We start from the raw sequence: 27,910 nt of genomic DNA, 5'->3' as shown, positions 1-27,910 counted from the left end.
AATCTTGGAATTTTATTCTAACCAGTAATCTAGGTGGATCATTTTTGAAGTGGATAAAATGTTTATATAAAAATGGAGAATATTTCCAAATTTCTGTGTCTGGAATACATATTGGGTGGTATTTATATGGTAGACCTTCAAAAGCAGTGAAAGCACCAAGAGAGAGATATAGACAATTCATACTGACAAGTCAAATGCTACCCCAAGATGACATGGTTCTCAGAGCAAATGCCAAGTGTCCTATGATGCTAATGGTGTGTGTTCTATGTCACATACATGTAACTTTGCAGCGCACTCCTCTTTCTGAGTCCCTCATACTCAGGAATCAGAAAATGTAATGCTGAACATGGCCAGGTAGACATAGTAAGGTAGGAACTATGATGAGTTATTCAGAGCATATCCACTAAAGGGGAGGCAGGGTTCCTTTTTGCAAGCTCATTTTTAATATGTCAATAAAGGACTCTAATGTAGTCAGATCCTGTAGTATACTTTTAATAGAAGCAGGTATTTGAACAGTCATATAATTTTTAAATGTCTATCTTTGCTGTTGACTCAACCGGCCCCATTTCTGAAACAGTTAGGCACTTAAGCTTTAACCTCAACGTGACTGTTTTGAAGAAAGACATAAAGGTCAGCAAACATCATAAATGGAATTGTAATTGCTTCGATGGATAACTATTATTTTGTGAATAAATAAATTTATATGAAGTAAAAATTTAAAAGTCTACATAGAGTAAAAGATAAGAGCTGAGATTCCATGGCTCATGCTATAGGCCTAATTACTTAGAAGGCTGAGATCTGAGCATTGCAGTTCAAAGCTAGACTAGGAAGGAAAGTCCATGAGATCCTTATATCCAATTAGCCATCTGAAAACCAGAAGTGGAACTGGGCTCAAAGTGTTAGAGTACTAGCCTTGAGTCATAAAGCTTATGGCTAGTATCCAGGTCCTGAGTTCAAACCCCAAAACTGACTGGGGAGGAGAGGGAGGTAAAAAAGTAATTAATATGAAAATTCAACTTGTTTTGACTTCAAGATAAGGGTCTTCCATCTAAAAGGGAGGCAAGAAATAAGGATGTATATCGCACAGTTAGAGAATTCACCAAGCTTATTAAATGAACTTCTTTCTTTGACCTAGGAAAGGTACTCAGCATAGTCAAGCTATATGGTGAACATGAGAAGGATAGAGAGGTAAGTGCTGCCAAAAAAAAAAAAATCATTCCCCTAGGAATTCTCAGTATCCCCTTCTAGCTTAAAACAGGAGAAAGATGGCCCTCGAAGTCACACAAAAAAGATAAGGGAACAAACATTGGGTTAGAAACCTAAAATGCCAAACTGATAAGAACCTGCTAATCCAGACAGGATTAGGATTGTAGTATAATGTGAAAAAGAAACAAATTATTAAGCCATTAAGATTTAGGATTTATCTGCAGTACCTGGAAATACCTTCACAGAATATTCTTTTTGCATTTCATTCCATACTACTCATAGCTCTGAAAACATGGCAAATATTTAATAAAATACTGATTATATTTAAGTGTTTGCCTTGAAGAAGTCCACATTTTATAGTTCAAATTAATCAAGCCATACAAGTTTAGCCTACCTAATTCCTTACAGACTTTTTTCTGCCTGCATTTGCCTCACAAATATTGTGACAATCTACACATTTATTTGATGGAAGTTGAAAGAAATATGATAGCTATTCTTTCACAATAAAGAAAGCATATGTGATTTCCTATGAATTGAGATGATTGTACATAGACATCTCTGTATTGGATGTCATATTTATAATATAATCTGACTTGACTAAAAATGCCCTGCAACAATGCCAATATATTTAACATTAAACCATATACCTATTTGAAATCATTCAAACAGTAATCTTTTCAGATACTGCCATTACAAGGTATCAATGCAGGCAATCTTTATACTTTGAATTGTACGAAAACAGTCTCTACTAATTAATTTGATCACCTTCTTATGTACAAATTTATTATTGAATGATTTCATGGCTTCACAATTGTACTTTTTTTCAGGATGCACACACTAGAGCACTCAGTTAACCAGAAAGCTTAATGGTGGGATTTTCACAATTTCCTGAAGAAAATTTAAAGATGCATTTCTGAAAAGCTAATGACAAATCCACGACTTAAAAACCAAATGTACCAAAGTCAGATACAACAGCAACAGTGGATAAAAGAATAAAAAGGGGGAAAAAGAATAAAGAAATAACTTCATACAGTATGCTAAAACATATATGCATTTGTTTATTTGAACTAGAGAAAGGAAGAGAAACACAAGATGATGAGAAAAGGAGAAGGTGAAACAATGTAACAGCAATATTTGTAAGAGAATATGTTGGAAATGAACTTCACAACTTGGGAGGGGGTAGGAGAAGGGAAAGTAGTAGAAAAACATGGGGAGGGGTTAACAATGTTCAAGAAATCATGTACTCACTATCTTATGAATGTAGCTTTAACCCCATAAACATCATCCTGACAATAAAATTTTTAAAAAAATGTAAAGGATAGGCTTCAAAAGGATCACATTTATGTATTTAATTCATTAGTTCAAACTGATTTCTTAAAAATAATAAGCAATTTTTTAGAATAAATAATTTTTGTGGATATTTTTCCTTTGCCAGTACTGGGGCTTAAACTCAGGGCCTGGGAACTGTCCTTGAGCTTTCTCAAGCTAGCACTCTATCACTTGAGCCACAGCACCACTTGTGATTTTTTTCTATGTATGTGGTACCAAGGAACCAAACCCAGGGCTGCATGTATAAGGCAAGCACACTACCCCTAGGACACACTTCCAGCCCTTTATGGATGTTTTTCTCTTAAAAATAAAATGTAAAGGTGCATGGTATCCTTAATATGTGGCTATAAATCCAAAGAGTACAAGAGCAAGGACTCAATAACTGCATACCCAAAGCTATGGATATGATAATGGAAATACAAACATAACTATATAGACATAAAAATAAAATGTACACTAATTTATCTAAGTCATACTTTCAGAAAGAGGTAGACAAGGTATTCTTTCAAGCTATACTTTTCTGAACTCTTTCCTTTTATAAGCATATTCCCATGATAAAACCCAGAACTCACATTCTTACACATTCTTAGAATTTCTCTGCAAGAAAATCTTCTTGCTGAGGTAAGATTACAAACTAATCTCTTTCTCTGTCTCTCTTTCTGTCTCTCTCTCTCTGTGTCTCTCTCTCTCAAGTTCTCTCCCTCCCTCCTTCTCTCTCTCTCTCACTCTCTCTCTCTCTCTCTCTCTCTGTCTCTCTCTCTCTGTCGCTCTCTCTGTGTCTCTCTCTCTGTGTCTCTCTCTCTGTGTCTCTCTGTCTGTGTCAGTCTGTGTCTCCGTCTCCCTCTCCCTCTCCCTCTCCCTCTCCCTCTCCCTCTCCCTCTCCCTCTCCCTCTCCCTCTCCCTCTCCCTCTCCCTCTCCCTCTCCCTCTCCCTCTCCCTCTCCCTCTCCCTCTCCCTCTCCCTCTCCCTCTCTCTCTCTCTCTCTCTCTCTCTCTCTCTCTCTCTCTCTCTCTCTCTCTCTCTCTCTCTCTCTCTCTCTCCCACCCCTGGCAGAACTGGGGTTTGAGCTCAGTCTCTGAACTCTCAGACTTTGAGCTTACTAGGCTGGTATTGTACCACTTAAACCACAACTTCTGTCCTACTTTGCACTGAGTATTTGGAGATAAATGAGCAAAGTTTTCTGTACCATCTGCCCTTGAACTGTGATCCTCTAGATTTTAGCCTCCTGAGAAGCTAGTGGGCTACAGGCCTGATCTGCCAGTGCCTCAATCAGTAGGCAAAGAAGGAATTATTGTACTGATTTGGGTCATTTGCTTATGAGTACTCAAGAAAAATGGAGATTGAATAGGTCTGGAATGTAGAAGACCCTTAAGGATCTATGGCTCAGATTAAAGTCAAGAAAAGTCTTCAATACTTCAATTAAAGCAAAATGACTAATGGCTCTTATATTTTAGGAATAAAAAAGTGAGTCACTCTGCCAAGTAAATAACCACGGCCAGCTGATGTGTTTGCTGAAGGTAAAGGGAATATGGAATCTGTAATAGAACAAGGCAGTTATAAATATCAGCTGCAAACTCATGACCAGCTACAGAAATAAAGGTTAGAATTATCAAAAATTATCAAATACAAGCATTCTTTAGAGATATTGATCTATCATACTATTCCCTGAAATAATTGAAAATCTCCCGGGTTAGAGAATCAATATTTGATTTGTGTATAAAACACAAACCCTGGTTTGAACTTATACACATAGTTAAACAACTCGCATATTTGTTTTATTTTCTGTTATTTTGCAGAACTGAGGAGTGAACTCAGGGCTTTGCCCTTGCCAGGCCAGTGCTTGTCCTCTGACATATTTGCTGGTCTCTAAAAATTGACTTGCTAAAATGAGGACTAGAAAAATAATGAATGGGAAGTTTCCAACCTATTGCAAATATCTTGTATGTTAAGTACATAAAACTATTCATATAAACTTAAGAATGTATAATATTTAGTATTCAATATATGTAACTATACTTGCTACTTCTTGTCCTTACCTACATCTACTTGTCCCTTCGATATCCCCCATCCCTAATGATCACATATTTGTTTTGTTTATCGGCATATTTCAAGTGATTTTTTTGATATTTTACCTCATTCAAAATAGTATTTTTATATGATTAGCCCTCTAGACAATACCTGAGAATACTATAAATCTGTAGCCTTACTCACTTATTATCAGCACAATAGACAACATATGAATAATTTTGTAACATCAAAAAATAATCATTTACTAAACATTAAAATGATACTCAGTTCAAGGAATGTCAAGATTTCAAAGGATCCTTGCTTTAATGTGCCAAGGCTAAGCTTTTACTTTGATGTTTTCAGAATGTCAGCTACCCAGAAAATCCAGAGAAAAATCTTCCTAGGATGTTAACTATAATAATAATAATTATTATTATAACAAAAATAATGCAACTTATGATCTTTTATGGAGGTTTCATTTACAAACTTTCAAAAAGAATCATTTAATTTGCAGCTTTCCCTCCCATTTTTACTATAGAGGAAAAGTTTGTATCATTTCTAATTTTGAATACACATTAACAAATAATAAGCATGAGGGAATATATTTTTTCTTAAAAACCCTTTAAAGCTTTTAAAATAACTTGAACACTTTATTGTTCCAAAGGATGGAAATAATTATGAGTGAAATTCTGCTAAAATTATCTAAACTTAACTGAAGGGTGGAAAGTGGAACTAAATTTCCAAGTCTCCATTTAATTGTTATCATTAATTTTCTCACTAAGTATAAATACTCACTTTTATGTCTAAATTTATATGTATAATATTATAAATAAATGACACAAATCCTAAAGTAGATATTCTAAAACTTTATTCCCGGCTCAAAGTACATATCAGTGCTTCAAAAGAATGCATCTAGGAAAAGCAGCAAGAATATAGGAAGGGGTAACGATGTTCAAGAGGTAATGTACCCACTACCTGATGAATATAACCATAACCCCTCTGACAATAAATTTTTTTTAAAAAGCTATTCAACTAATACTTAGTCTGATAAGTAGGTAATATTAAAAGTCTATGATCAGGAGATTTGATGTAATAAAATAAATCAAGAAAATAATCTTTTTAAGAAGAAAAGTAGTTATTGATCTGAGATGTAAAAGGCAAAAGAAGTTATCTGAATAAGTAGAAGAAGCCTTTTTCTAAGAAGGAGGGTAAAAAATGGGAGAGATTGAGGATTTATATAACTACAACCTCTCTGGTTTTAGCAGTTTCAGAAGTGAGTTCTCAAAAAATAAAAAGAAAAACAAAAAGAGAGAAAGAAAGATTAAGGTCTGAAAGAGGAGGTACAGAAATTGGATACTTCATAAAAGGAATCAAGCAGGACAACTAGACCGAACCTGGACCAGATGACAGGATCTGATGAAAAAACATCACCTGGAAGAGATTATCTAATCCAGGAAGAAAAAGGCTGTTAAATTTAGAGTGGGTACTTTGGCAGACTCAGAGCTACACTATTTGATCTCTCTCATTATGATCTCCCAAAGGTAAACCAAAAAAAAAAAATCTAGAAACATGTTGAAGAAAAAGGAAATACATCTGTGCTAGAAAGAAAAGGAAAAGAAGTATTCAGTTTCCAAACCCTTAACTAGTTTCTTATGCATTCAAGAAGGGACTCACACAAATTATCCGTTCCATACTTTGATGGTAAAGCTTTTAAAAGTTCAAAACTAGGATGAGCTTTTTTGGAGTGACAATGATTAGGAACACACTTAGAATCCTGTCTTTGTGCCTTGAAATTTGCATCTATTATCTCCTTTAACAATCTTGGTACTCCTCTACAATGCTTAATGTCATTATCTCCATTTTTCAAGAGGATCTGAGGCAAATGAAGCACAAGGTCATTTGCACGTGTGGGCAGAGCCCAGTGTTGTACTTCTTCATACTTGGCTAAAAGATATCAGGAGTAAGGAGTAAAGAGCAATGGACAGGAGGAGAGTTCCCATTTTAGTAGAAATCCAGGGACTATCAATCATGCCCACTTCCCTACCTCTGAGGAAAAATAGGAGGCAGATGAATAAGACTAGGAAAGTCATTTGAGCCAGGGCACTGGTGGCTCATGCCTGTAATCCTGCTACTCAGAAGCCTGAGATCTGAGTATCATGATTCAAAACCAGCCCGGGCATGAATGTCCTTCATGCTCTTATCCACAATTAACCACCAGGAAAGGGGAACTGGCATTGTGGCTAAAGTGATAGAGCACTAGCGTTGAGCTGAAAAGCTCAGGGACATCGCCCAGGCCCAGAGTTCAAGCTCCACTACCAACCAAAAAAAAATTGATATAGTCAAGGGAGTGTGAATTAGAGATATTTTAAATTAAAGAAAGGAAATCCATAAACCTAAATAAGGCATTTTCTTCATAGCTCCATAAGGTGAAGAGGGGAAATATGGAAAGGAGGCAGGCAACAATGGAATGCGCTCAAAAGTCCATTTTGAAGAAAGGAGTTGTCAATAAAGCAAAATTACCAACATTCGGTTTTCAGGTATCACCTATCTTAGAAATCCTGAGCTGTTAGTAGTGATATTTCCTAGCACTTCAGCCCCAGTATATTTCAAGTAGGCATTCCCTGTGCATTACTCTGGTACTTACTTCTCTCGGTATTTTCATTTTCAATCATTTAAGGAGCTCTCTCCTATGACTGCTTTTTTATGTACTAAAAAAGACCCAGAGAGGAATGAGTTATGTTTGTTCCACACCAAATGATTTCCTTAAAATATGACATCGATATTCTGCCCCTTCAATCTGGAAAAATAACCTCCAAGTTTTCTATTGTTTTTATCTGTGTGGTAAATCAGATATGTATGAGAGTTGGCGATGGTTTATTGCTAAACTTTATCCATAAAACAAGCATATTTATATTCATTTCTGTGACAGAAAAAGAAATGCATGAATAGCTTACCTGCTGTGTAGTCCTCTAATGTGGCATAATGCATTCAACTGACCATAATTAATGTTCTTAGTCACTTTCAAGCCTGCAAAAAAAATCAATTAAAAATGTGAGTAATTTTCTGTAATCTTATTAACGAAGTGTGTAAATAGAGTTTAATTGGAAACATTCATCATACTAAAAGAATCCAGTGATCATAGCAGCAAGGCATTCAGAGTCTTTGATACACAAAAGAAATTGAACTTGGTGATTTAAATGAGGGAAGAATTTATTTTCTTTTTCATTGATGTCAAATCAGTTCTGGCCCTTTCTAATTCCAGTAAATGCTGAAACTTGTATGTGTCATTGACTGTCATTTCACTAGAAGTAACTTATTTGTTTTACTTTTGATGCCCTTTATGATTGCATGTTATCATTTAACAAAACAAATATCTAATCATTTCAGGTATTACAGGGAATGCCAAACTTCCCTCCTAGAGAAGAGATAAAGATCTTACAGACTGGATGCAAGTATAAGGAGTGCAAGCAAATACAATTGAAAAGGTGGAGATAATTGCTAACTTTTTCTAATTATATATTGAAACTTTGTTTTAAAATGTTAATGAGAATTACTTACTTTCTTATATACCTAATAATATCACCAAGACCTTCCATGCTTTATACTATATAGTAAGATGTTCAGAACAGTTTGTGACATTGTTTGAGATATATTGTAGTTACTAACTGCTTTGTTAAATGGAAACTCCTTTGTACTTAAAAATTGGACCAGTTTGTGTGTTTTTATGTGAATATCATTATTTTCTATTTTAAGGTTTCATTTTTTAATTCACATAAATCTATACTACGAGGAAGTTTCATTGTGATAATTGCACAGGCATTTGATCAGCTGCACAGTCGATCAAGTTCATAGCCAATACAATGTTCCTCTGTCTGCTTCTCTTCTGCAGTTCATTTTTAAACTGTTTAAAGAGCTTCATTATTCTGTTTTGTGATATACTTTGTTTCATCACTGTTCTCTCCTTTTTCCCTGGCACCTCCCATACATCCCTCTGCAGAGAGTCCCCTTATACACTGATAATTGTCATCATCACCATTTTTAGGTCTAGAAACCACAAGTAAGCAGAAAACCTGAGAAACTTCATGAGGATATCCTTGGGAATAAACTACAAAACAAAGTGATAGTAGTAAATCATTCAGATTTTCTTGCCAAGACCTTTTTAGAATATGAACTGGTTCTAGAACAATTCCAGGCATGACAATTCAAAGAAGAGTTTTCTCCTATGTGATATTTCTCTCTTCTCTTTCTCTTATTCCCTGGTCCATTCAACCCTGTCTAGACAGGCCCACTCCCACTAAGTATTACACAGTCTCCCATCTCTAAGCAGCCTCTCTTCAGAGCACCTGAACAAAATCTAACACAGCTCTGTAATGCTACTGAAGTTCCCACAAAGGAAAATCACAAGACTCCTTAAGATAAACAAACACAGTCATGAAGGCTAATAAGCAAATGGATGCAGTGTCCTAATGAGACGGCATCCTTAGAATGAGATGGGGAAAAATAAAAGCATGTCAGTATTACTAGCATATTGTCAAGGGAGGAACACATGTATTAGAATCCCTCTGTTTTCTATCGAGGAAGGAAAGCTGCTAGACATGTCGAGAAAGGGAAGACTGTAATAAATTCTAGCTTATGTGTATTATCCCTTTTACTGTGAAAATATATTAGGGAAATCCGAATTTTAATACATTTCTAAAAGGGTATCAATGTTTGTGAAGTAATGCACCTTCTGTATGGTGAATATAATGTAACCCTTCTATTTAATTACATTAAAACATATGAAAAAAGAAGAATCAAAATTAGATATGTACAGACTTGTTCCTAAATCATAAAGGTTGGCTTCATCTAAATCCCTTGTACCCTAAAAAATAGTCAGCAATAGCACATCCTACTTTCTAATATCAGATTGAAATAAAGAGAATGAACTGACTGCTTTCCACAAGTATCAGACCTGGTAATACATTTGTAATACTTCCATGTTATGATTTAGGCATATTCCCATCCATATTACTCAGGTAAGCCTTAAGAAATAAAATGCTACCTAACTTCATTTTAAGTATAATATGGAACAATTTGCAGCTTAGATATATTAAAATATTTTCAAAACAAATACTTCTGATATGTGAAAGGATCTTAATTATAGTAGAATATTAAACACATAGATAAGAAATAGACTTGTGGGGCCGGGAGTTTGGGCTAGTGGTTAAAGTGCTTGCCTAGCATGCATGAAGACCCGGGTTCAATTCCTCGGTACCACATACATAGAAAAAAGCTGGAAGTGGTGCTGAGGCTCAAGTGGTAGAGCTCTAGCCTTGAGAAAGTCCAAGGACAGTGCTCAGGCCCTGAGCTCAAGCCCAGGACTGGCAAAAAAAAAAAAAAAAGAAATAGACTTGTATGATGTATGCATCTAGTCCATTTTCCTAATCTAGTTCAAGAATAGGGTTAATAATAACTCCCCAGAGTCATACAGACAAGAAAGAAAGATAGTAGAATAGGAGTTTGGAACAAAGGGACCAAAAAGGAGTTTCTAAGTCAGGCACTGGGTGGCTCACATCAGTAATCCTAGTTATTAAGGAGGCTGAAATTTGAGAATTGCCATTCAAAGCCAGCCTGATCAAGAAAATCTGTGACACTCATATGTCCATTTAACCTCTTTAAAAAAAAAAAGCCACAAGTGGAACTGTAGTTAAAATGGTAGAGTGCCAGCCTTGAGCAAAAAAAACTGTGACCCATCCCTGAATTCAAACCTTGGTACCAGTAAACACATGCATACATGTGCATGCGCGCACACACACACTCACAAGCGCGTGTGCACGCGCGCGCACACACACACACACACACACACACAGTTTTAAAATAATCAATATACTTTATCCTTCACTGAAAGCAGTTTACAAAAACAGGAATTAAAGAACAATTTCTAGGCCAGGTGTGGTGGCTCATGCCTGTACTCCTTGCTACTCAGGAGGTTGAGATCTGAGGATCACAATTCAAAGTCAGCCGGGGCACTAAAAACCAAGAGACTCTTATCTCCAATTAACAACTAGAAAACCAAAAGTGGTGATGTGGTAGTACCCTCAAGGGGTAGGGTGGTAGCCTTGAGCTGCAGAGCTCAAGGACAGCGCCCAGGCCCAGAGTTCAAGCCCCACGACTGACCAAAAAAAGGAAAGCAGTATGGCAGTGCCTCAAAAGGCTAAACATAGAACTCCCCTATGACCCAGCAATTCCACTACTTGGCATTTACCCAATCATCCAAAATCTAGGGCATACTAAATCCACTAGCACAACAATGTTCATTGCAGCATTATTCACCATAGCAAAGATATGGAACCAACCTAGGTGTCCCTCAGTTGATGATTGGATCAACAAGTTGTGGTATTTGTACACAATGGAATTCTATGCTGCTGTCAGAAAAAAATGACATTGCCCCATTTGTTAGGAAATGGAAAGACTTAGAAAAAATCATATTAAGTGAAGTAAGCCAGACTCAAAGGAACTTAGGCTCAATGGTTTCCCTCATTTGTCATAACCAGTAGAAACCTTGGGCTCTACTAGCAGAGATCTGCAATAGAGCAAAACCTTGATATATAAGGCCATCTAGTATGAAGCTAATTGAAAGGACCTCCAGGATATTGAAACAAAAGCCATATGATGAATGATTGTTGTCCTTAATGTACTATGTTATCTTTCATCTCCTTTGCTGTGTCTTGGGTATCTCATATTGTTACAGTATCTCACTTTGTTATCTGATATATTGAATTTATTTGTATTTGGATATTTGAAATTTGATAGGGAAGGGGGGAAAACCAAGACCTGGGGTGGGGGGTGGGTGGGGGGGAGGGTGATGGGTACCAAGACATGTGAAAGGGTATCAATGTATATGAATTAATGCACCTTCTATCTGGCAAATATCATGTAACCCTTTTATTAATTGCAATAAAAAATTATAAAAAATAAAAAAGGAAAACAAGGAACAATCCCTAGGAATTGGCTCAAAGTAGAGAGAAATTTAAAAACAATATTTTTCTTTTTGTTTAAAATCACTATGCTTAAGGAAAGTTACAGCCCTTGAAGGCAGGGTTTCATGTTAGTCTTGGACTACAATCAAGCAAACTCAAAAACAGAAAAGACTATATAGCATCTACAAACTAGGCGTTGATCACTTACTCATCAAATTACTTCAGTCATCCTCAGTTCTGATAGGTATTTTTTTACATGGGTCTCTCTACCGATGCTTAGAGCAAGATAATAGATCTTGCCTTTGGAAACAAATTCATTAGAAAGCAGAGAGACAAAAGATTTCAACATGAAATTGTAACTACGTAAGACTAGATTTTCTAGTGATCAAATTTAATACAGGGATAAAGCTTAAAGAGTTTCAAGAAGTACAAAGTTTACATTTGTTTTCTACTATAGATTTTCCCTCATGAATATGTCTTAGCCAGGCTTTTGACATAAGCAGAGGGACTAACCCAGATATTGGGGTTAAAACCAAGGATTTTGACCAAAGTGTGAAAGAGGATTAGAAGCTGATGGGAAAAAGTGGTTAGAAACTAATCCTACACAAGAAACACACTGTGCAATTAAAAACCCAACCAGCTTTTTAATCTTTACTGATATAAGGCTAAGTATATTCTTGAAATAGAAAATACAATTCCAATGTTTTATATGAGTAGAGCTTTGATGATCCTTTATATATGTGCTAGTGGTGGGTCATGTTTCACTATTTGTGAAGTTACAAAGATTTATTTGAAGTGGTTTTTGATATTAGAACTAAAGTTAATAAACTATATTGAGAAATATTATTAAATAATATGAAATATTTTATTAACAAAACAAAAATGCAACTATAAATGATTTATCTGCTTCACTGTTTTACTACATATTAAATATACATAAACATAGATCATAATGGTGTGTTGTAAATCCCAAATATCCACAGTAAAATAAAGCTATTTTTGTGAGTGTTAAATATAATTAACAAACTCTCCCTTAAGAGTTAGATAAGTATCTCTTGCAAAAGACGAAGAAGAACCATTGGAGTTGGCAAATCCTTAGAAAGACTGTGCTTGTGCCACTACTTTTTATTAGGAGAATTGGCCTCTCTGAGTGCCTAAAGATAGTTGATAGAGGAACTGCTAGACCTAGTGAAAAGGTCACATTGACCCCATGGAAGTGTGAATAATTTGGCTTGAAAGCACAAACTGAAACTTCTTCAATATGGTACAGTGTGTGCTCTGCTGTGGAATCATGCTTGATACTATTATCAGAGCACAAGTAAGCAGTTCATCACCAATAGCAATAAAGGAGTAGCAACAAACTTCTTGTAGTAGTAACAGCAGCCTTAGCATAACAATAAGCAAAAGGTAAATTCTAGCACAGGACTGAAATACTAGCAGACTGAATAGAAGAAGATCAAAAGATTATAAATATGATGAATTATTCCAGTGTATTTGGATAAGTGATCCAGTTCTAGAGGGATGAAATATGTTTGGAAATAAAACCAAGTTTATGTGAGAAAAGGCTATTCAAATACATTTGATAATGATCAGTTTTGTGCTTATTAGTATCACTTAACCTAAATTAGATTGTCTTCTAAAATTCCAAATTTAACCCTTCAAATAATATTGGCGATCCAGCTGAAATGGCACTGGAAAGGGCAACTAAATAAACCATTACCAGGCCAAGAACTAGAGCTGAATCTAAGTCTATATGCAAAAGTTGGCAAACCTAACACGACCTATATTGTTTCTTTTCTGTGTGAATGGATTAACTTTGTTGAAAAGAGGGAAATGTTTGATAATAAATTGGCAAAATAAAAAACAAGAAAAAATATACAAAATCAAATGGAGCCAATACATGATGGTAGGAGCTGAGGCTGCAGTAATGAGATAGAAAATCTGCACCATTTGTTTTTTTATTGTTTCTTTTTAATTAATCTGGCATGACCCCCATACATCTGACACATTTGTGGAATGGGTCAGATTACAAGTCCAGTTTAGGGAAAAGACAATGAAGAGAGACCTGTGACTCAGAACAAAACACTACTACCATGATGGCCTGAGGATGCTAAGATACTACCTCAATGAAATGGAACAGAACACACACTAGAGGAAGTCAGGTAAGTGGTCCTCCAATCTTCACAGTAGATAAGTGCAAAACAGCAGTAGTTCCACTCCACATGTGCAAGGCAATTCCAGTGCCACACTCTATGCCAATCTGCACTGACTCAGTCAGTGACACTGCCAGACATTGCTACAATCCACTTCACCCCCAGGGCACCACCCACACTGTCCATGGGTTCCAGCCAGTCGTAGAGGTACACATACATATATCTCTGAGAGTCAAGTGCCAATTGGAAGGGCCCTTATGGCTTGGGGCAGACCCTGGACCTGGCAAGACAGATAGCACAATCTGGGAAAGGCAGAGTGGTTCTCAAGAGAGATACTGCATTATGCTCCTGTCTCCCACACAAGGGACTGCATCCATCCAAACTGAATATGAGAATGGCATCCAAGACAGAAAGTGTGTATCATTTTGGAAAGAGAAATGAGCTGGCAACAAACTATACCCTTACAAAGACCAGAAAACTGTTTGGCATTTGTTTTGGTTGCTATTGTTGTTGTTTCTCTGTTTTGTTTTTGCTTGCTACCATCTTTCTCTAATTTTTTTCTTTGTCTCTTTTTTTCCCACTGCTCTCACTTCTAGCCTACTAGTAACCTACTATTCAGCCTCACACTTCGCTACCATGAAACTCATTTCCAACATAAACATATTTCCTTATGTCCCAACTATGTTCCTATAGCAAGATTAAGTGGCTGCAACTATCATATTCCATTTCCCATCTTACCATCTTCTTTATCTCATATCCCTTTGCCTGCCCTTACTACATGTACCGTCAAAGGAAATCTACCATTTCAATGCCATAACAAATAAAATCCATAATACCATATTGTAGAACATGAATATATACAATATTTTTCAGGTAAAATTATTTTGACCAGTCCTGTGGCTTGAACTCTGGGCCTGAGTGCTCTTCCTAAGCTCCTTTTGCTCAAGGCTACACTTTCCTACCTGGACAGGCTTTGAACTGCAATACTGTTCCTCAGCTTCCTGAGCAACAAGGATTATAAGCACAAGCCCCTGGCATCTTGCAAAATTAATTTTTTTAAATCACAAGAATGAAGAAAAGTAAGGTTTTACATACACACATATTAGCATGTTTGGTAAGCACAAGAAAAAATTAGTTTGTTCTGAGAATTGGGTAGTTACATGAGTTGAATGTATTCATTTTTCAAAAATTTCCATGCTGACTCATTGCATTTGTTGTACAGTTTTTTCTGAGTAATTTATTAGAGATATGAGTCTTCCAGACTTCCTCCCTGGGCTGGTTTTGAACCATGATCCTCAGATCGCAGCCTTGCAATAAACTTTTTAAAGTTCTATTTACCAAAATCCCTAACATTGTCTGGGAGTTGTTCATTGCTCATTTCATTTACTAATCATAATCGGTGTTGAAGATGTGAGATGAGTGAAAAACAATCACTTATTTTAAGACATTCACTGAGAAGGAAATCATAACCCATAGGCATATACCTTGCAGGTACATAATGTGAGATTGGTACAAAAAACTAGGATGGACACAGAAAAAGAGGTTAAGAAGTGCAGCGATATGGAAGAGGTTACTTTACACCAGGAGACTGTTTGCAAAGACTGAAGTAGATTAAGAGAACTCTGAGGAACTGGAATGACAGGAATAGACGGATGAAGCTAAAAGGGATGACCAGGGACAAGAAACTTGAGGGAGAGCAAAACATCATGGTAAGTCTTTACAATAGTCAAATTCAAGGAATAAGAAGTGAGAATTCTTCAGCTCTGTTTTCCAGAGCCTGGACGAAGTGAGAGCCACTTGTACTGAGTGACAACATTGCACATGATAATAATAATATCTTCTGACTAGTAACTGCTACTAGACTATGAAGAATGATAAATGATCTTCAAATATCTCATGAGCCATCAAAATAGGCTTCCCTGAATACTTTGCTCTTACAACTGAATTTTTTTTAATTTCATGAATCGGGACTTAGTGCCTATGGAATTTTTATGAGATATTGTCTTATGAATGCATTAAGCATATGTAATTCTAAATATGCTCTACTATATAATTCCCATTACCTGGAACTTGGAACTACTATCTAGGAGGCAAAGAATGGTATGTGGGCTGCTGTTAAGCAGCTGTGAAGATTTCTACCACGGAACAGGACCCTTTGTCACTGCTTGTCTTTGTTTTTTTTTTTTTACTAAGATATTGAAGTTTCTTTTATTAAAGTGTGAGATCTCATAGAATTCTTTATTTTGGAGGGCAGAAGAGGGGGTTGATGCTATTGGGATTTCAACTCACGACTTTATACTTCCCATGTTGTCACTGTCTTTCTTGAAGACTGTAATTCTAGTCTACATTTTAGTAACCATGTGTGCCAAGAGTGGCCATATGAATGCTTAGTTATAAGTAGGGATTCCCTCGAACCTTAAACAAAGGCACTCAACACAGTATAGCAGTAGTAGAGAGTTATTACAATGGAACTGTAAAACTCAGGACACATGTAATATGTGAAACTATGAAAACTTAATTGCAATCTAAGTTTTGGGAGAAAGTGGGACCCTGACAGCTTTTGAATAGAGAGTTAATATGATCAAATTTCTTTTCTACTCATTCTATGAGACAAGTAACCAGAGGTTAGTTCAGTAAAATGTGATGGAGAACCTTTCTAGGTGGATGAAGAATTGATAATACCCTGGGACTGATTATAACAAGAGTTCTAGTTTTGGAGATAGGATGGAGCAATAGTCTGAGACAGGGAGCCTGACATCTAGTGGACAGATCTCACTTGTAGTGTAATTTTTTTTATGTCACCATATCCTATTTCTTGCCTGAACCCTCAGGCACAATTGAGCTCAAATTTAAATTCCTGTAACTTAATTTATCAAGGCCACTCAAGAGTGTCTAGCCAACAAAAAAGCAAGAGAAAGAAAGGAAGGAAGGAAGGAAGGAAGGAAGGAAGGAAGGAAGGAAGGAAGGAAGGAAGGAAGGAAGGAAGTCTCCTAATTTTACCTGTACTCCTATGATTTAAATAATTTAAAATTTTAAATATTCAATATTCATTTTCCAAATAAATATATTTTTGAAACGCCTTTAATCTTTAGTTTCCAAAGAACTGGAAAATTTCTCAAATTACAGGAAATGATCTCTGTTAAGAGTGAGGGCACAGTATTATTCAGACTTAAAGTAAATGTACACCATAAGATGAAGAACAAAGAAAAACCTTCACTTAAGAAGACTGTCTGGTTTCTATATTCCTTCAAATGTCTCTGGTTTTAAACAATTTTTCTCTCTTCATCCTTATGTGTTAGAACCAGTAAAATATACCAGGAATATCTGTGAACGTAAAACTTTTACTAAAAAAAAAAACAAATTTTTCTCTGACATCAAACCAGTAGTCAAAATGCAGAGCATCTTTCTAAAGTTTGCCTTGCCTAAGAGTGAGCCTACTTATTGACATAGAAACAAAAGCTGCAGCATACTAACCCAAACAAACAGAGCTAAGAGCCATGTCATAAGCCAAATGGCAATAGACAATTTCTTATCTTCCACTACCGATTTTCCCTGTCTTTCCGTGAACTCAAATAATAATAATAATAATAATAATAATATTAATAACAATAAGTCAATGTGTGAACTTCAACCAGATGCTTTGATTCACCCAAGTGGTAAAACTGTGGTATCTCTGCTAACTTTAAAGCCTTTGAAGAATTCTCACCCAAAACAAAAAGTGACATTGGCTCCTTTGATTCTTGAGAACACATATCCACTCACTGGGTTATCAAGCTGTAAAACTGAAGGGAGAAACAAGTCAAAGAAGCTATTGAATATGATGATGTGTCAAAGGGGGGAGTACTAACTGTATAAGCACTGATCTGACTCAAAAAGCTAAACTACTTGAAATATCTGTGTATCCAATTTTATAGAAAAAGATAGAAGGCAGGTGGAATTAACTTTGTGGAATGTGTTGCCTACCTTAAGTCAAAGCCTCTAAGCAAATGGCACAATGCAATTGATGTCTACTTCTCATTTAACAGATGGAATGAGTGAGGGATTTCATGGAAGTTAGGAAGAAAGCAATGAGAATGCCACTGTAGGAGCTACTGCTAGTGATATTTCATGAGCAAAGACAGTTCACCTTGTCTGCAAGATTGTCTTCCTTCTGAGGCTATAGGCTTTCCCTGCTTTCCACAGGCTGCATGAAAGCCTTAGCTCTTCTTTCTCTCATGTCTTCATTCCTCTCCCAAACTAGCAATGACTATTCAAGTCCTTTTTACATCTCATCATTCTGATTCTCACTTTCCCACGTCACTTAAGTCTTATGCCAGTGGTCACTGGGACAAAAGCTCTCGCCCAACTTCATTATAGAAAGCTTCCATTCCTCCTTGCTTTATAGCATTATTCATCTTACCACAGACCTCATAAAGTTCTTGTGTGGAACAAATGAAACTGCAGAACATACAACTGCTTGCATACCACCTATTGGAAACACCCAATAAATATTATTTGTATATAAATATTTATAGAGGAAGTGAATATAAATCACTAAATCCAATGCAGCTGATCAGATCCAAAGTAAACAGGATCATATTGACTATTTTTATTAGGCAGTTAAACAAATAGTTCTATTTATGCCTATTGTACTTTGAATCGTTCCCATTGATAGCTCCTTTCTAATTCAGCTTCAGTCATTTTATAGATGGAAATCATCAGCCTTTCAATCATTGTTTCAGCAATGACGACCAGAGTCTACTGAGGGAAACTGTTGATTTTCTGGATTTGGAACAAAGGCACAGCCATTAAGAAATCAGGGCACGTCTCCAAAGAGCAGTCGCAGACACGTGACATCAAGTAGGAACCTCTAAAGAGAAAATCGGGAACTCTGCTGCTTTCCATTATGTGCCATTCAGTGCTGAGATCTAAATTGCTTCTGATTTTTCATCTTTTAATCACTTCACACAAGTGTCCTTGGGAGACACTGCAGTGGGGAATATATATCTCATTCTGCTGATTCTAAATTAATCTGATTTTTAACTCCCAGCTACTAAACTTCCCAGGCATCTTAGAAAGAAAGAAAGAAAGGAAGAAAGAAAGAAAGGAAGGAAGGAAGGAAGGAAGGAAGGAAGGAAGGAAGGAAGGAAGGAAGGAAGGAAGGAAAAGAAATGTCTTGTGGTGATTTATTTTTTCTTTCACAAAAAAAACCCTGACAATAGAAGCTGTGGTTTGGGGCCAAAATATATAGAATACTTATTTCCACAAAGTAAAAACATTTGAACATACACAGTAAATTTTTAGATATAAATATAGACACTCAAAAGACTGAAAGTAGGAATTTACCTTCAGGACTTTGTCTAAGTCATAGGTACAAGTCTTCAAAGAGCATCATCTGCTGCCTGTACTATCTTTTCTCTGAAAACTATGAGCAGTAAGATTTTTAATTTATCTGGAGGCATTAACTCTCACAGGAAATCCAAAGAAAAATGCTAGAGTTTATACTTTATTGAAGCTGGAAAGCTTCATGAGTATTACCTTTGTTGTCCAACATTGTTTTTAAATCTCAGCTAAAACTAGGACTATTATGTGTCACTAGTCAGAAGGCTGATCTTCATTTATGAAGTCTATGAACTGAATGGCTTACAGTCTTTGAAAATAAATGTTCTGGATGTAAATTAACTACATGGAATTACTGTCAGCTATATACATTTCTAAATACTGACTTCTATATTATTTCTATGGTATTATAAGTCAAAAAGTGGGCAATAAAAGTACAAATGAAATAGAATTGTATTTCCTCCTTTTTAAATTTAAAATAAGAATGTGCCTAGTGGAAATTAAATATTAACTATCTCATGGAAAGGTAAAGACTAGAAGATATGTCAAAAACAGATGACCTAAGTCCATATGACTTCTCTGAATCTCTATTTTCTTTCCTATTTCAAAACACTTCAGTGAATTTGAATCTATGAGAGTTCATAAAGATCCTTATTTCACAAATGAAAAAATATCTGAGGCGTAGAGAATTGAAATGGCTTCCAGTGGACAAAGCAGGATCTATACACCTAGACTCTCCATTTCACTAGGCTGTCGGGAGAACTGACACTGTCCCTAGCAATCCTCAAATGTCCTGTTTCTTATGTCTGGCACAAGTAACACTGATAGCAACAAAAGAACAGGACCCCACTTACTTGGTATGCTACGAAGAGGAGGAGGCGGCACATTTTCAATAGCTATCATGTGAGAGAAAATAGCTGCTGGAAGAGAAGACAACGGCATCTTGACCAGCCAAAAGCAGCTAGCCAGAGGCTATTTGAGGGTTAAATTATCATCAACCTTATCCTGGGAGCATCATAAAGTAGAATTCTCAGTGTCATTTCTGAAAGGCTGAGTTCCACAGAATCTTCTCTTTTACAGTTCTGACTTGTTTCCAAGATGAAATCTAGAACTACATTATAGTGCAGCCTCATTTACAAGTGGGGCTGTATGAGCAAAGGGGAATAGGAGGCATGGAGAAGGAAAATGTAATCCATAAGGCAAGATTGATATGATCAAAAACACTCTTGAGTTGAAGTTAAATGGAGGAATTTGTGGTGTTGCTCTTCTTTAATCCAGAGTGCTTTTCCTTCCTACCATGTTTACATTGGGAATTAAAGACCCTTTTGGTAGTAGTATGGCAACAAGAACAGAACAGTTCTAAGGTTCTCTATGACCTACACAGAGTACAGTATTCTTTCATCACAGATCCAGGAGGTGAATGTGGTATGTGTTTCAAGTTATTTTCTACTTCTGTCAATAATCAAGGCTAGTGTTACTGTCTCAGTTTGAAGGCCCTACCTTAATTGTATCTTTTTTTATTGAATTTAATTTTCTTATCAGGGCGATTTACAGAAGGGTTACAGTTACACAAGTAAGGTCGTGAGTACATTTCTTCTTGAACAGTTACTCCCTCCCATGTTTTTCTCTTACTTTCCCTCCCTATAGCCTCTGCAAGTTGTAAAGTTCATTTCCAACACACTGTCTTGTGATGATCACTGTTATGTGGGTTCACCCTTTGTCCTTTGTCTCATCATTTTGTTATTCCCCTTCCCTTCCCTAATTCAAATAAACGTATATACAATACACCAGGTAATTTGCTGGTGCCATAACAATCCTGTGTTTATATGAAAAGATTGTCAATAGCTGAGTTAGACAAATGAAGCCCTCGATTCAGAAAGAAACAAGTGTATATGTTATTGCATCTTCCCAATAATATCCTAGCCAGGGTATGGCCTAGTGGTAGAGTGCTTGTCTAGCATGCATGAAGCCCTGGATTAAATTCCTTGGTACTACATATACAGAAAAAGCTGGATGTGGTGCTGTGGCTCAAGTGGTATAGTACTAGCCTTGAGAAAACCCTAGAACAGTGCTCAGGCCCCAGGACTGGCAAATAATTAAAAATAAAAATAAACTTAATCCAGAAAAATGTTTCTAACCCAATATTTCTTTTCCTGTCCCTAGTATTGCTGCTCTGGATTCAGGACAGACTCAAATTTATGGAATCCCCTCATTTTTTATCATACATTTTTTTGCTCTATACAAATCACATTAACATACCTGTCTGCACCTCAGAATAAAATCTTGTCACCCCAATTGTCACCCATTGACAATCCTTAAAGCCTTCATTTTGACAGGATATCCAATACTGTTGCCATTCTCACACGTGAAACTTAAAACACTGAGACTCCAAATGTCTTGCTTTTTTCCCCTGAGTCAAATGGAGCTATATGAAATGTGTGGGATTTTACCATTTGACAAGTGTTTTTGATCAATTACATGTGAGACAGGAACTCTCCCAGAGCCCTAAATTCATACCCATTAATTTCTTTTCCAACTCCATCAATTATTTTTATTTTCTAGTGATTCTTCCTCTTCTGTGTTATCACCTTTTCTGTATTTCATGTAAAATAAATGTTATACTCTGAAATCTATGTAAGATGATATTAATTTCACATCAAAGTAAAAAAGAAACAGGGCCAGGTATGTGGCCGAGTGGTAGAGTGCTTATGTAGCATACATGAAGCCCTTGGTTCAATTCCTCAGTGCCATATACACAGAGAAAGCCAGAAGTGGTGCTGTGCTCAAGTGGCAGAGTGCTAGGAGCAAAAGTGCTCAAGGACAGTGCTAGGACCTGAGTTCAATCCCCAGGACTGGGAAAAAATATTTTAAGAAAGAAAGAAAGAAAATATAAAAAGTTTTAAAAAGCAAGCAAACCAGATCACTCAGGAGGAAATAGAAATAAACAAAATGCCTTATTAATTAATTTTCACTTAGTCTACATAATCTTTATAAGTTTGTGCTTTCAGATACTTGTGTCTATTCAAAGAAAGTCCATTAGCTCATAAATTCAGCTCCTATCAAAGATTTTTGATTACACCTTCCAATTTATTCTGAATCCTTTTAAAATGTGTTTCAAGAACAATAGTATAATCATATGGTTCATTTTGTGGGAGATGTATTTTATTAAATTGATTGTGAATACCTGGACATGCTTTGTAAGTCTGATGGATTCTCAACACCTTATTTCTAAAAATCATCTTGGGCAAGTCCCTTAATCTGCCTTAATCTTAATAACCTATTCTGTACAATAGTGATAATGATAATATCTCATACTAATGTTCTGAAGATTAAGTAAAAATGGATATATAGGTCTTATGCACAGTGTCTACATACATCAGTTAAAAAATTTCCTTTTTATTAGTAACCGTGAAAACTCCAAATGATTAAGAAAAGAACAAGTTAAGGGAACAAGAGAAAAAAGTGGACAGTTTTAAAAGAGACAAGAAAAGCATAAGTATTTAAAGAAGAGTTGGCAAAATGGGGAACTGGAGAAAAACATCTTGAGGGTAATACTAGATAAATGCTATTTTCAGAATGTACATATAAACTATGTTTTTTTCAATGACAATAATCTTGACCAACATGGGAAAATAATACTTCAATTCAATTCACTAGACATATAAATATTCCACAAGGAAGTTAGAGTGGATTAATACTGGGCTATGACTAGTAAAAGTAATCAGGATGATATTCAACTATCAGTGACTATAAATCAAATGCAAACTAAGTCAGTTTTTCCGAAGAATAATTAAACATGTATTAACAACCATGTAGTCTAGAAAACTGTCGGGGATTTTAGTACTCGGTCCCTCCTGCCCGCACCCAGCCTTCCCTCACTGGAAGACAATCAGACGCCTCAGGGAGACCTGTCAAGGCAGGAACTCGCTTATTGAGGAAGTTCATTCAGCTAATACAGGGTGCAGGAGCCTACCAGCACAAAGGTGGGCAGGGCAGGGGAGGTCCACTATAGGTCTCAGCAGAGAGTGATAAAGCAATAACACATTCGTACCCAATGGTAATCAAGTCTCAGCAGAAAGTGGTTCACAATACTGACGATATAGCCCAAAGTTAGGCATGGTCTTCTTACATGACAGTTCATTTCTTTGTGTAGTTATCTTACTCAGTGATGCAGATTCATGGGCCAGCCTAACTCTGCACTCGGCTCCCAACAGAAAACAACTGAGATTCAAAACTCCTCTCAGATTGATGACATTAGCAATCTCTGGGCAGGCTTTCAGATATAATTCTCTGACGCACATTCATTATTTTACAAAACTTGTTGAAATAACAATATTTTCATCAGAATAACATTAAATCATTCATTCTGCTAGATTCTGAAGAGCCCCTTAGATGTTTAATGTCTCTCCAAAGTTTACTAATTAAAGTCACAAACCTGTTTATACTCCACCTTGCAACCCACCTCTTCAAGTTTGTTTACTTGACCTTAGTAACATGGTGAGAATATATTAATTTAAAGCATTCCTATTTGGACTTCCATTCTCAGGAGAGTAATATCTGAATGGCCAATTACATATGTAGGCTGCATTCTTCTTGCCAAGCTAAGCAATTTCCATTCATTATCTCCTATTTAAATCAATCCTTGTGAAAGTCTATGAGGCAGAAATTGATACCGTTCTCATTTTGTCAGTTTGGAAACAAACGCTTGCTGACATTAAATAATTTCCCACACCTTCTAGCCATCGAAGCATAACTACAATTCCAGCTTGGGATTGCTCTGCAGTCATTGGTCCAGTATTGATTCATACAAGGGGAAATACATGCAGCAATCATTTTCCCCCACCTATTTTAATGGGCAACCCCTCAGTAGAAACAGAGAAGCAAGTAACTCTCATTACAGTGAGGGATTGATCCGATTGTTCTTGCTTGCTGTGAATCCTTGCTCACTTTCATTCCTTTGAGTCACAGTCTATTTTCTCACTGGACATTTCTTCAGTTGTACTGATTGGAATTCACAACATTTTACTCCACAAGTGCTCAAAATTCAAATTTAAAAGCACACAGTCTACTTTCTGCCCTTCCTGACTTAAAAAGGAAAATCTTAATCTCCATTTCTTCCTCTCATGAAGTTCCTTTAGCATGACTTAGGCATTCTCAAGCATTCGCTTGAACTTATTCACAATTCTCTGGGGAATTTTACAAAGGTCACTTTACTTTTCCTTGGGCTCAACATATGGAGCACCTTGTTTTCAGTAGAAAAAAAATTGGGCTTAAAACTTCCTCCAAGCTGGTGAATGTGCATCATGTAATGAAGTGGTGATTCAGTCATGACTTGAAGCGGTGCTGCTGAATTTTTTTGTCATTGTGACAAACCTGAGAAACTTTAAGGGACATGGATGGTTGCTGAGGTTTCAGTCAAGTTGGCCGATGATATTGTATGGGTCTGTGGCAAAGTAGAAAGAACACAACAGAATGTAATTCAGAGGAAAAGTACTCACCTAATTGGAGCCAGGAAACCACCAGAGAGAAAAAGTCCTGAAATAGGATGCACATTCCCAGGGAACTACTTTCTCCAACAACCCCTCCCCAATGGCATCTATAGATCTACAAATACATTGATGGATAATACAGTGATGGAGTTAAAGCATGTCTGATTCAGTCACTTCCCAAGAGACCAGCAGTTGGCAACCAGTCTGTGAACACATGACCCTTCGTGGCACATTTGCTGATTCAGAACATACAGCAGATACCAGATACCACAAAGCCCTTTACTGGCCAACCTCTGTCCCTTCCTTGCTGTCTGTCAGTTACTATTGAAATGAGCTATTATTCACACTCAAACATTTCCAAGTCCTTCCAGTTTTCACCAGAAATGACTTTTAAGAAGGTGCTTCTCATGTCATCTTGCTTTTTTTTCCTTAATGCAATCCCACTGTCATTGAACTTGAACTTCAATGCACGATACTATTCAAAGCTTCTTGGAGATATGTGCTGAGCTGTGCTTTTCCCCTGTGATTCAGGGAAGAACATAATTCTCCTTTCTTTATTGCTCCAGTCTTCTACTCCACACTTCCACAAATCACTATAATTTGTACCACACAGCACACTATCTGCACAAAGTGTCCTGTAGCAACTTCTGAAATGGCCTATAATATTATAAATCTCTGTGCTGTTTTGGTGTAAAATGTTGATTAGGTAAATATCCATTGTTGTGCATTTTTTTCTTCAGAGGACTATTAGTCACATTTTATTGTTCAGAAAGAAATCCTGTTAGCACTCATACTTCATCTGTTGGATTGTGTGAATGTGTGTGTGTGTGTGTGTGTGTGTGTGTGTGTGTGTGTGTCTGCTGCAGTTTAGAGCTGTACTTCTGTATTTACTAGGCACGATGTCTTTGAAAAAGTGTTTATGTGTTAGGAAATTATAAATGACATACCAGTTTTAAGAGGTAACTGATGCACATCTTAATATATTTATTTATCATTATTTTATTATTTGGCTTCTACAACAAACACAGAACATAGTTATAAACAATGAAAAATGGCTTAGTTGGAGAAAGCTGTCACTTCATCAGGTCAAGTATAAGAGATTTAACTGGGGAAAAATCTGACAGGAATACAGCTTTGAATCACATAAATTTAGATGCTTAACATACTTTCTATGATATATCAAATTGTCCATCAAAAATGTGTGTGATGCTAAAAGAAATACTAGATGTTTTCAGAGCTAGAAGGGTTGCTTCCTGCATCAATTGTATTAGTCACTGAAGCAAGGAGATATACTAAATGAGAGATTTATTATTACCAAATGAGGGATTTATTACTGGTCTAGAGGAGATTTATCACTGAGCTTTGAGTATAAACAGTGATATGATACAAATCCATTTTGTGGAACCACTATTCATTTTCTTGGCTTAAACAATTTCAGTTGTTTTTTTTTTTTCCATAGACGCCGTATCAAAAGAAAGTACCAGAGTAAACATATAAAACTAACATACTAAAGAAAACTGCAAATTACCATACAAGTAGACTCAGGAGAATAGAAAAACAATAAAAGTCAGAAAAGTAACTAGATACCAGCTCCAGTATAGTTCTAATTTTTCAGTAAAAAATACATTTTTATATGTTGAAAAGACTAAATATATCATATTAAGATTTGAGAGTGATTGAAATCATAATGACAAATTATGAGAGACTTTGAAGCATATGGAATAGGATTGATTAAAATTCTTCCTTCTATGGCTTAAAAGATGTGTGCGTGTGTGTGTATGTGTGTGCGTGCGCGCGCGCACGCGCACGCGCAGATGCACGCATGTGCATACATGTTTAGTGGCACAGCATTAATGCCTTGGAGGCAGAAGCAAAAGAATCTCAAGTTTGTTGGATAATGGATACAATTTTTATGCTTGAAACAGTCTACAATTTGCTTTGCCACCACATGCATGACTTAATCACAGAATAGGAGAAGGATTTGGTATCTTCCACATTATACTTTGGCCAAATTTAATCCCAGCATCAGAAATTTAAAAATTCATTATCCTATTGAAACGTTGATGCATTACAAAGTTCAAGAGTTTTGTATCCTCAAAATAGTTCATTTTCTTTGTGATGTCCTATATGCAGCACTGTAATTAGGTCTTAAAGTCTCTTGGACTCGATGATGATGATGATGATGATGATGATGATGATGATGATGATGATGATGATGATGATGATGGTGATGATAGTTGCATAATGACAATGATGGCCATACACATTCTGAAAGAACTACATAGGAAGGAGAAAAGCAGCGCAGTATTGGAATTTTTATTGCTAAGAATATATCGGCAGTGTGTGAACAACTGAAAACTTTAAACAGGTTCTCAATACTATATATAACTACCTCATGGTAAATTATACTTATTGGACTGAAATCAAATCTAAAACATGTCTTAAGTTCCAAGCTTAGAATATCATATAGATTTTTAACTTTGAAAAGTAGATGCTCTGGGGAAAACAAGTACCATAAATATTCTTTAAAGGAAAAAAAATATTCCAATACTCTCTTGACAAAATCTTGAAAAATATTGTCAAGCTGAGTAGTTGATTAATGATGACCCTGGTAAAGACGTCTGTTCTTAGCTATTTTCAAAAGAATCAAAGTCATTCCAGTCTCCTGATAAGTTGTCAGATGTCTCTGGAGTTGCTGTTACTTTCCAGTCATATCTGTCTATTCATGAAAACATAAATATATATATATATATATATATACAAAACTACAAGTAAACTTCTGTCTTAGAATCTGAGTTCCCATGAAAGATGTCAGTGTATTTTTTTTTCTTTCCTAAAAGCATTTACTACTTTGGTAAATTGCCTGAATTATACTCAGTGCAATAACAGCAAAACTCAGAATTAGTTGAAAACATCAGAACTGATACCTTGGGTGTTCTACTTCATAATATTAAGTGGCCATCAAAAAACTTACGTGTGAAAGTTGTAGTCTCTGTCTGATAGATCCAGTCATTGAGAGGTGAATTAACTTAATAAGGCTCTGACCTAATTACAGAAGCAATCCATTGAAGGCATTATTGAAGGCATTACTGGGAAGTGGAGGAAATTACAAGGTGGGCATGATCACTGTGAGAATGCCTTTAAAAAAACCTATTACATCTCAGGCCCATCTTCCCTGCCTCCCTCCTTCTCTGTCTCTCTCCCTCCTTCCCTCTCTATCCTTCTCTCTCCCTCCCTCCCTCTCCTACTCTCCCTGTCTTTCCCTCCCTCTTTCCTTCTCTCCCTTCATCTCCTTCGCCCCACCTCTCTCTCTTCCTCACAGTCACAATAAAGTGAGCATCTTTGCTCAGTCATATACGATATTCAGCTTTGTTTCTAGTACAAAGCACTGGAGACAGTTGAAATTGGACTGAAAATTCTGACACCATGAACAAAATTAAACTCATCT

At 36.3% G+C, this 27,910-nt stretch overlaps 1 protein-coding gene across 1 annotated transcript in view; it reads right to left on the bottom strand.

Annotated features, from left to right (window-relative positions):
* The window catches only part of Cnbd1 (cyclic nucleotide binding domain containing 1), a 245,832-nt gene extending 225,586 nt beyond the window's left edge, over nucleotides 1-20,246 (bottom strand). The window contains exons 1-2 of the mRNA XM_090338696.1: nucleotides 19,828-20,246; nucleotides 7,497-7,569 (exon numbers count right to left, since the gene is read on the bottom strand). Coding sequence (XP_090194822.1) covers nucleotides 7,497-7,569; nucleotides 19,828-19,915 — 161 coding nt within the window. The 5' untranslated portion in view covers nucleotides 19,916-20,246. The remainder of the gene's footprint in view (nucleotides 1-7,496; nucleotides 7,570-19,827) is intronic.
* Between the last annotated feature and the right edge of the window lie 7,664 nt (nucleotides 20,247-27,910).

The sequence above is a fragment of the Megascapheus bottae genome, chromosome 9 (assembly GCF_031878675.1).
Source record: "Megascapheus bottae isolate mThoBot1 chromosome 9, mThoBot2.hap1, whole genome shotgun sequence".
Classification (NCBI taxonomy): domain Eukaryota; kingdom Metazoa; phylum Chordata; class Mammalia; order Rodentia; family Geomyidae; genus Megascapheus; species Megascapheus bottae.
Note: the sequence above shows the minus strand (reverse complement) of the source record. Positions and strands in the feature narration are given on the sequence as shown.